Raw genomic sequence first — 10,747 nt, 5'->3', positions numbered from 1 at the left:
CCCGGGGAGAGGGAAACGGAGCGGCCGCGCGGGGCGAAGCCCTCCCGCCTTATCCCTTCCTGCCCGCCCGCTGCGGCGGGACGCGGCCTCCCGCCCAGTCGGGAGCGGCGGGAACGGGCAGCGGGGGCAGCGCGCTGCCCTGCCGCTGCCTGCGCTTCTGGCTGAGGGCCGGGCAGCGGGCGGGGGAGAGGGGATGGAATTTACCGGGTCTTCGCACTGTCGGTAGTCAGGGGGAGCCCCTCCTCGAACGGCTGCTTTCCCCCCACCTGTGCTGCCGGGATCACAACTCTTTTTCTTCGTTCTGTTTGGTAAAACCGATAGTGTCAGTGTAAAGCTGTGCTGCGGGGCTTTTTTTGAGGGGGGGTTGGGTTTTTTGTTTGGTTTGGCTGTGTGGAAGTTTCAGAGGGTGCTTTGGAGCCGAAATCTACCAAGGGATCTGTGTGGTCCGGGAGGTCTCAGGAGATGTGAGGGTTTAGCTAAGCTCTGCGTGTCTTCATTTAAGGCACAGCTGCAGTACCGTAAACAATTTTAGATAGCCCAGGGGAGAAGGAATTCTAAATATTTAAATATAAAGGCAGAAAACATTGCCTGGTCCTTCTGATGAACCTGCATGCGTTTTCAGGAAATGACTTCACTTTGTCTCAAAAATAAGCATTCTGGACCCGATTTTCCTCTGCCTGGCCATGTGCGAGCACTGATAACTGTGTAAAGTTTGGTCATTCCGATCTGGTGTCGGTTTACATCCCACCTCACACGATTTTTCGTATTTCCCCAAGGCGTGTTGTGGAGACAGACCCGAGAGCCAGAGCCTCAAAGGACATCTCTTCCGAGGTGGTGCTTCGGCCGGCGTTTACTTTGTGGCTCTGGTAGAGAGAGACTCTCTGCTGCCCCACGTGTTAGGTTGGCTTCTGTAGCTGCACAGTGAATGGGAAACTGATTCGCTTGAGAAAACCTAATTTATAGGTTTTTGTTGGTGGCCGTACTGATATGTGACTAAGAACACTCCTTGTGCACAGTGTAACTTTGTCAGTAGGCTGCATGATTGAAGATTTAGTAAAACGATGAAGGAAAGTATTAGTATTGTAGCACGTATATACAGGATGCAGAAGTGTTTAGCATCAAAGTCCTGGTTTGATTCAGCAACCATATGTACTTCTGAATGTTAAAAAAATAATGTACATTTCTCTTTTACTAGCCTGCAGTTGATGCAAAATGAGTGTTCCTGACTACATGCAGTGTGCTGAGGACCATCAGACTCTTCTGGTTGTGGTTCAGCCGATTGGCATTGTACCCGAAGAGAGCTTTTTCAGGATCTACAAGCGAATTTCAGCAGTGAGTCAAGTTAATGTGCGTGACTCTCAGCGTGTGTTGTATATCCGTTACAGGCACCATTATCCCCCAGAGAACAATGAATGGGGGGATTTTCAGACACACCGGAAAGTTGTGGGGCTCATAACTATTACAGACTGTTCTTCTGCAAAGGACTGGCCTCAGACTTTTGAAAAATTCCATCTTCAAAAAGAAATGTATGGTTCTACTCTCTATGATTCCCGGTTGTTTGTCTTTGGGCTTCAAGGAGAGATTGCAGAGCAGCCCCGCACAGATGTGGCGTTTTATCCCAGTTATGATGAATGTGAAACTGTGGAGAAGAGAATAGAAGATTTTATCGAATCCCTTTTCATAGTGTTGGAGTCTAAGCGGCTTGACAGAGCCACTGATAAGTCTGGAGACAAGATCCCGCTCCTCTGTGTTCCTTTTGAGAAGAAGGATTTTGTAGGTCTGGACACCGATAGTAGGTAAGCAGCTATTTTTGTCAGCTTGCAGGTCTTGAAAAAACATGTGGCAATTGCTAGCCTTTAGAATAAGCCTATTAGAAAGGACAAAGTGTACTTCGTTACACAAAGGTCGTGCCCCTATCTTATTGTGTATGTCTGCTGTAATTTAAGAGAATTTAATTTGCAGTCTGACCATATTTGATGTTTTGAGCTTATATTTATTTAATTTATGAGGCTAATCAAATAGTAGGAAGAAGTCACAGGAAAGGTTTGACAGATTCTGCTATAAGGAGACTTTATGCTGGAAAGCTTCAAATGTTTCATAGATATATAGTATTGATAAAGAAATTCAATTAATATTAATGAAAATAACTTTATGGTATGTTGAGCAGTATTTGACTAATCCTATTTACTGTGGTTTTTTTCCCCCAAGCCTTTGTCTACTTTTTCATCCTGTGAAACAGTGACCATTTATTTTGGTGACTATGATGTCCATCATCTTTCTCTGTCTTTTGTTTTTATTTAATTATTTGGTGTTTTTTACCCATCTTGTTTTGCTACCATTCTTCTCACAACTGTTCTCTTTGGTTTTGTGTATGTTATAGGTTTTGATTCCCCACCCGCACTCCCCATCTTTCCTTCATAATCATTTGCATGCTCAGCTTTCAGATTTGAGTGTTACATAGTTCTTGTATTAGGGATTAGTAATTCTGGCTTGCTAGCTACAGGCAGGTGCAAAATCTGTTTGATTCTGCTGTTTGCAGTCAAATCCAAAGGATGGAAGCAACCATCTTTTCTCTTGGAAAAAAGAGAGGTGTGGAAGCCCCATCAAAATACGTAGTATGCATGGGAATAGTATCTTTCATGTCAGTCTTGTTCTACTAGGGGTGCCAGCCATGGTTATTGTGTGTAAAAGCTCAGAGGTATCCAGGCAGGGCTGTCCAGAGCTGCCCAGGCAGGTTTGCGAAGCCTTCTGATCATGTTAATCAGCTCTGCCTGCGTAATTAATCTTAGCCTTAGAATCTTTATATAAGAATGTGATGTACTGGAAGTAAGTATTCTAAGTTCCTAATTAGTTTGAAGCCCTCCCTTAAATTATCTCTGGTTGCCTGGAGGACCAACAGTACCTTTCTCCACTGCTCCTCGTCCTCTTTGCTGGTGACCAGTTGAACTTGTTCCGTTCTGACTTGCTTACCTAATGTTGTTCCCTACTCGAGCTACTCTTTCAGTGTTCTGGTTAGTCCCTGCACTATTCAATTTTCATTAGTGGTATAATTTTGTTACTGTTTTTTGTACTCTGCATGGGCGGTAAACTTTTGTAGACTAAACGAGCCCTTTTAGAATCTTGGCTTTACTCAGTTTGGATGAATTTTGGTTGAACGTGATGGCTGAGATTTCCTATTCCAGTTAGCTAAGAAAACTATGAGTTTTGACCAAGAACCTGAAAATCAGAATTAATTATGCTGTTCAATTGTGTCTTCTAAATAGCATGCTTCCAAATTGTACTTTGGAAGTCAGTTCCTTGCATAAATTACTTCTTTATGAGCAGTGGCTGTGTTGTAGCTAGTGGCTAAGTATTTCTGGTGAAGTTCTGAAGTGGTGGGGAGCTGAAATAACAGGCAGTATGTTTGTCCACACATATCCAAGAAGGTATTTTATGCTGTTGCACTAAAGAGTTGAAATGGATTTAGTGTGATGCTTGAGTTCTTTGCAAAATGGAAGGTGTATGACCCTGGTTCTGTAAACATACGGGTTTATACAGGGTTAATCACTGGTTCAGGTATACACACAACCTTGCTGGGTGGTTTGAATACCAAATAGTTTTTCAGTAAGTCTAGATCAATGGATATACTTTAAATGTTTGCAGCACTTAACTGCTCAAAGGAAAGGTGTTAAATATTCTCATCTTTCCTCTTTCAGTTCAGTATTAAGAAAGTGTTTCAGCTTTATTTTCCTGTGGAGTTAGTACTTCTGATTGTTTTAAAACTTAGGATTTATATATGAATAGCATAAGCAAGCTGAATTCAAAGATCTTTATATTCAGTTTAGTATTTTGTGTGGATGAATAAGAAAATACTCTAAATGCCTGGACTTTTTTTTTTTAAATATTTTTGAGTTTTGTAACACAAAGGAGAAATGTATGTAATCCCAAGTAAACATCAGAAAAGGAGTTGTCCTTGACTGAGTTAGAAATGCATCTGTGTAGTGGACCTGAGCTTCTCCGCTCAGGGACCCTTCTAGGCACCTGTCATGCAGCATGATGCATCTCTGTTTCTGTGTTCTATTTAGCAGAAATTCAGGACCATGAAATGTGGTTGAACTAAGATCAGTTTATTAAACTAACATACACTTTTAGGTCTAAGTCTTTAGATGTGAAATGGTAGTATATTGCATTTTACTGCTTGGGTGCAATAAAAGGTTTTTATTGTAGCGTGTTCTCTTTTGCAGTGTCAGATTCCCTAATTAAGGGGAAGGCGTTGCATTAAGTCGTAATCGGGAGATACAGGGCTAGAAGGGACCTTCTTCAATGGAGTCCAGTTTCTGTTTTTGCAAGATGCAATGTTGTATATTTCTGTTCAGGGAGAGGTTGTAAAGGTTGTCTGAATGCATGGAGTGCATATGAGAACATCTGGTAGCATAACTATTGCTACTTTGTTGGTTTTGAGTCTGTCAGCATAATGAGTTTAAAGAATGAAATAAAAAAAAAGGTGTTATTGAGATACTGAGGCAAATGAAACAGCCTTTTCTAGAATAGGTGGAAGTTTCTAAAGAGTTAAAGGCAAAGAATGTTCCCTTAGTCTTTTATAAACCCTCCATCCCTTTTGTTAAAATTTTTTGTCTATAATGTATCCTGACCTCCCAGTCAGTGTGCAACTAACTGGTTAAAAAGCACAAATATTCTGTATTAAATAGATGGAAGAGAAGGCACACCCTCTGTGCTTATAACAGAGAGTATATGTCTTTGCTGCTGTAGTTGCAGATGTCTGCTTAGGCTAAATAAGCATATCTTTTCCTGTAACTTCTAAAATTGAAGTTAAATTTCAGTCTGTAGCAAAGGTCTCATTAGATGCAAAGCGCAGCTGTAACCTTGAGCTAATGAACTGGGTTGATATATTGAGTGAAAATATGTTAAGAAGTTACATGGGACATAGTAATCATGGTCACGTGATTTGAAGACTAGTTACAACTACTGAACTTCTTTTTGTATCTTAAAAGAGACTTTTCTCCAAGCAGTTTATTGTAAAATATTAAGGTTAATACTTTTGTTGTGATCAGGACTAGATACATAGAACTGATCTCTCTCACCCAGTAGGTAAGGCTAGCATTAATTTGGTTGCGTAATAATTGCAACATGAGTGGCTTCTTTTAAGATGCAGAGTTCATAAATTAGGAAGATGGATTATTATGCTGCATTTCAAGTAAGATTATCCTCAGAAAAAGTGGAGCTGATCTTTGTCTTTAGCAAGTTGCTTTTATAATGAGCAGAAGAGAGAACATTCCCAGAACTCGTGCTGAGATGACAATATACACAAAACCACTACATTATTTCTGTAGAAGAATTTTTTTGGCTGGTAGAAAACTTCATGTATGAAAAATAGTGGGATTAAGTCCTAAGAAGTTTTGAAGAAAGACTGTTCTGTTAAATAGGAGTTGTCGGACTGGGAGTCTGACCTTGGTTTAATTCATAGAGCACTCAGCCAGTAGGTGATCTTGGCAAATCTGTTATTTTTTCTTTGTTTCTTCATCTGTAAATTAGGTAAAATTTTTATGTGGTCACAGGGCTGCTGAAGATAATTGAAAAAGTTTCTAAAATCAGTTGCACTTGATAGTTATTTGTAGGGGCAGGGAGACTGAAAAGAATGGAAATGCATGTTCTCATGATGATACAAAGGTCCTACAAACTTGAAACTAGGAAACATACTTGCCAGAAATACCAGAAATCCCATTTGTTTAATTTTTCTATCTTATTTCTGTTTTCAGCTAAAAAAATAAACATACTCATGTATGATTATAAATCTGCTTGGATAAGCTCATTTTAATGTTGTTCACGTCAGTTTGTGTCTTAGGTTCTTTCTTTTTTAATACTGGTAAGGCATCCATTTAATACTATTGAGTGATGAGAAAGTAGGGCTCTATTTATAGATGTGTCTTTCTCTACACAGTATCGTAGATGGGATTTATTCACTGATTTATCAAAGTTTGTGGTATCTCAGTATGTGTATGTGGCTGTTAATTTTCTTTCTGTTCTCTGTCTTTCTAATTTTTTTTTGTTCCTTTCTTTTTTTTAATCTTCTTCTCTCATACTGCCCTGTGAGTTTGTTGTTGGGTCTAAAAAGGTAGGCTGTGATTGCGTATATTTAAAAATAGTTAGCTTTCTTCCATGTACTGCCTTTCCACTCCGCCTTCATTGCATATTTTAGTGTTGCTTTTTATATTTATTTTTCAGTACACACAAAAATAATTGCTGCCTGGAGCCTTACTACTGTGGTTGACCCCTTTTGGCGCATTTGGCAATTATATTTGGTAGCAATGCTGAATTTTTTTGTAGGACACACATAGTTTGCTTAGGCGGCTGCTGGCCTCCAGAATTTGCTTTATTTTTTAAACTCCAAAGCCATGAAGCTGTTGCTGCCTGTGTTTGGTTTCCAAATTCAAAAGTTCTGGCAGTCGATCAAATGCCGTAGCTGTGTCTTTTAAGTCTGGATAATGTTATGATTGGTGATATCTATAGTTCTGCATGCTAATTGGAATTAGCGGAATTTGGTGGAAATTTTTGTTGAAGCATTTTGCATGAACACTTTTGCAAATTCATTTTGCATGTTTCTTGTTTTTTAATTTAGCCACTTTGAAATTTTGAGGATCCAGAAATTCCTTCAAATCTGTTGCTGGATGGTCTGTAGTGAAAATAAATTCTGTCTTGAAATATACTATTGTTGCTCTGAATTTTCCATAAAATTATCCTGGGATCCTAGAAAAGAGTTGGGGATGAAAGGGTAAAGTGTGTATCGCATATAGCAAATGAGGTAGAAATGGGAATGGGGTCTAGTAGTGCTTTTTTGGTTCCTGGAACAGGTTTATTGTCCTCCAGTTTGAAGTAGTAGTAGTGGTCACTGATGGTAATGATTGTGGTTATTATTCTGATGAGAATATAAAGAGTGTGTTAGGTACCAAATTAACACAACTAACTTTAGAGAATAAGATTTTAAACTAGTTTTATAGTCAACTGTATGTGTACGTGTGTTGAGGAGAGGACCTTCTGAAGAGGAGTTTGGATGACTGACGCTATGGAGTATTCCACGTGTGGTCCTTCATTATGTGGCAGTGCCTTCCTTCAGGATATTTCTGAGTGCATCACACTCCAGAAGGGGTTTGTGGTATGTCTTTGGGTGAGACTTGGGTGTGTCTTTGAAACTTAATGTCTTAAATGATCTTCTAGAGGAAAAATAGAAACAGCTTTTAGCAGTAGGATACTACAAGGAGCTGACCTAGAAAAAGGTTGTCATCTTATCCTAGAAAAAGTAGCAGTTAACTTACATGGACTTGGTGTCATCAATAGGATTAAGCGGTAGAGAGCCAAAATAATTAAACAGTGTTTTAATAAAAAATAAATTAGAAAGAAGCTATCTATAAGCTTCTCACTTTCAGCTTTGTCATGAAGCAAAACTAGCTAGATATTAAAATGAATAATCATAATTTTATGCTGATATATATATATGCATGTATGATTTTTTCCATTACATTTGCACCCCAGTATGCACTGAAGAAACCATCAGTCACTTGGACATGTTTTTATCGACCTAATATTGTAGATACTAGATTTTTTTCAAAACAGGCTTCCAAAATATGAAGTAAATTAAATTTTGCTGTCTGTGGAGAATGGGTTTCATTTCAATGAAATCTTTGCCTTTTATCTTTTTGGACGTACTTGCAGTAATTGGGGGGGAAGCCTCAATTCATCGTACTTAATTGTGAGCACTAAATTAAGACAAGGTTTATGTATTTGTACAGTGCAAACTTACTCTATAATTAGGGAGAAAACATCTTCCAGGAGGATGGTGAAGGCTTGCAGGGACTGTAGGAGATAGCTCCTGTCTTGGCACCACATTTAAGAGCCTAAAAGTGGGTGGAATGAATTCAGTCTTTGAATAATTAATAGTAAATTTCTTCATCACCAGGAATAAATTATCTGTTTGTTTATAAATAAGCAGAGTTTCTAAAAGAGAAGCATTTTGTATGAACAATGTTTATTGATGTTTAAGTGAATAAATGTGTTCAGACTTTGCATATATTGACATGCATAAATCGGCAGCAAAATTAGGTATTGGTTAGGAAGAGCTGTTGGTAAGGCAGTACGATTGAAACGATTCTGGTATTAGGTTCTGGTTTAGGAGTCTGGCACCATCTCTCTTCCTTCTGTTATATGACCATTTATGAACTTAATCATACGCAGTCTGGAAAATCTGGAAAAGCCCTTAAAAACTACAGTTTTGAGAGAATAAGAAATGTAATTTGTCCATAAACAGAGTTTACTTGAAAGACTAGAGGGAGGAAATTTGAAGTGTTAGCATCTTTGAAAGGAATTATAGCTGTGTAAAGAAACAACAATTCTCCAATTCCACTATTTATTCTGTGCTAAAAAAAAAAAAAAAAATTAAAGGCAATATAACATAATCTTAATTTCATTCTGGAATGCACAGATTAATAAAACCTGACTTATAAAAAAATTTATACTCTCCTACACAATACTGATTCAAGATTACATAGTAACTTTTTGATTAAGGTATTTCTCTATAAGCCAAAGCTTAGACTGAAAGTTTTGGTAAGATTTGGTGCCCTTCCATAGTTCATGCAGAGCAGCTTTAATTTTCACTTTGAATTTTCTTGCTTTTTTTTTCTTAAAAGGATCTGTAAAGTACATGCTTGTTGAAAAATAAAAGATAAAAAATACTGCAATACACCTGAAAGATAAAGATCAAGAGTTGTCTTGTATTTAGCTTCCTTTAATGTCATCATCTTCACATCAATTGTGGATACAATGTATCCAGAAAAGTAGATCAGAAAAGTGGGAGCATTTATATAGGAGTTACTTGTAACTTTTTGGATGGAGAGGAGCAATAGGAGACATGTTTCTTGTCTCCTTTTATAATTTCCAGTTTTTCTTGCAAACAGTGACACTGGTTCTGATTGCTTTTCTATTTAATTTTTATAAGGACATTGTATGTGCTTCCATGTAGCTTAACCTTTTCAAATTTCTCTCCTCCATCCATATAAATCAGTTACTTTTTCTTCATCTTCTTGATGAACTATTCTTTTTTCGAACCAACTACAAGGAATAAGACATTATTTTGTTATTTGGTGGCTGAACGCAGTGGTTATCTTTTGAACTTGATGCTTCTCTTTGGTGTAAAAAACCCAACCCAAGAACCTCAAAAGCAAACAAACCAGTAACAAGTAATTGTTTTCATTATTATAATTTCTCCTAGCATTTCTGCTTTAAAATCTAAAGGAAATAAATTAATATGCTTATTCCTACTCTTATACTTTGTATGTTCTGTTCCCCTTTTACTTTTTTTTTTCCACATTACAGACTTCATGAAGACAGTCTGTTTAGATGTGTTATGAGAGATCATTTCAGTCATACTTTAATTCATCTCTAGCATCCTCTGCGAAGTTCTTTGCTGGAAACCCCCCCGCTACCTCAAACCCTATTTCTTTCCATAATTGTGGCATTTCCTCTTGTATTCAGATCTTTCACTAGGGTATAAGAGTTCAGCATCTGGAGAATGGATGTTACCCTGGTGGTGGGTTTTTTTTTTTTTTTGTTTTTTGGGTTTTTTACGTTGTTAGGTTCAAATATACTAGGTAATTTTTAAAAAGATATTCTGTTGGTCTTAGTTTAATTGAAAAAGTATCACTACAGCTACTGAAAGCTAAAAGAACTATGACAGTCAATCTGAGGTGGTTCTTCGTATTTTTGGAAACCTGTCTTAACCAGTTTCTTTGGAAATAAATCATGTGTACAATAAAGAATGACAGATAACTCTTAGTTTAAACCATCCAAAGAAAAAACATTTTTTTTTTTTTTTCCTTGGTGTGAAGTTAGGACAATGGAATGGTATGCCTCTCTGTATATTTATGTACTTAAAAGATATTGTTAGAACAAAAGGATATACTATTGGACTAATGTAGATAAATGAATAAAATATCGAAGTTGATGTTTAATTGTTCTCTAAGAAAACAATTTTATAGGTAGGTCAAGGGCATTCTTGCTAGGGAATGCTTTTGCAGGAGGGAGAACAGGAGGACTGCTGATGGACTCAGGAGAGCAGCATTGTTCTGAACTGTGTCTTAAATAATGAGGTGCTTTGAAAGTCTAGGTGTCTTAGTTTACATCTGTTACATTTCTTTAGCTGCAACTTACTAAAAACCTAAATAGTATGGTTAGTGCCTCTATCGCATGGATTTGTGCCCAAGTTGCCTTTTCAGTTGTAGCAAAGTGTCTGTTTAGTATTTTCAGTAGGACTGCATTGGCCTTGGCTATTAATTTTGTTTGGGAAAGGAAAGAACTTCACCATTTATTTTAATATGTAAAAAAAGGAGTAGCAAGAGAAACCCCGTCAGTTCTTTCCTGAAGTGATAGTGGTCTTTCACTAATCATCCCTTTAAAAGAAAAACGTACCTGTTTCAGGACCATGACATTTCTAAAAAGATAGTATTTCTTCACAAACATAAGCAACTCTTTACAAACCATGAGAGCCAACGCTGGCAGGAGCAGCGGTTGCTGCGTGCGGAGAGGACTGCGAGGCTTGCGAGGCCCCCACCGGGTGTCTGAGGGGGTTTCTGAGCCACCGACACCTCTCGGCTGTGTGTGGGGAGGGATCCAGCGACTGGACAAAGAGCTTCACCAGCGAACTGACAGCACCTTGGAGCCGGAGGCGCCATGGTCTCTTATGACCCACAGGAACAGGATA

The 10,747-nt window shown here is 38.1% G+C and overlaps 1 protein-coding gene across 1 annotated transcript in view; it reads left to right on the top strand.

Annotated features, from left to right (window-relative positions):
• Positions 1-1,200: 1,200 nt before the first annotated feature.
• Positions 1,201-10,747, top strand: part of TRAPPC9 (trafficking protein particle complex 9) — a 517,140-nt gene continuing 507,593 nt past the window's right edge. The window contains exon 1 of the mRNA XM_010584242.1: positions 1,201-1,796. Coding sequence (XP_010582544.1) covers positions 1,213-1,796 — 584 coding nt within the window. The 5' untranslated portion in view covers positions 1,201-1,212. The remainder of the gene's footprint in view (positions 1,797-10,747) is intronic.

This window comes from Haliaeetus leucocephalus, unplaced genomic scaffold (assembly GCF_000737465.1).
Source record: "Haliaeetus leucocephalus isolate CR32 unplaced genomic scaffold, Haliaeetus_leucocephalus-4.0 Scaffold953, whole genome shotgun sequence".
Lineage (NCBI taxonomy): Eukaryota > Metazoa > Chordata > Aves > Accipitriformes > Accipitridae > Haliaeetus > Haliaeetus leucocephalus.
Note: the sequence above shows the minus strand (reverse complement) of the source record. Positions and strands in the feature narration are given on the sequence as shown.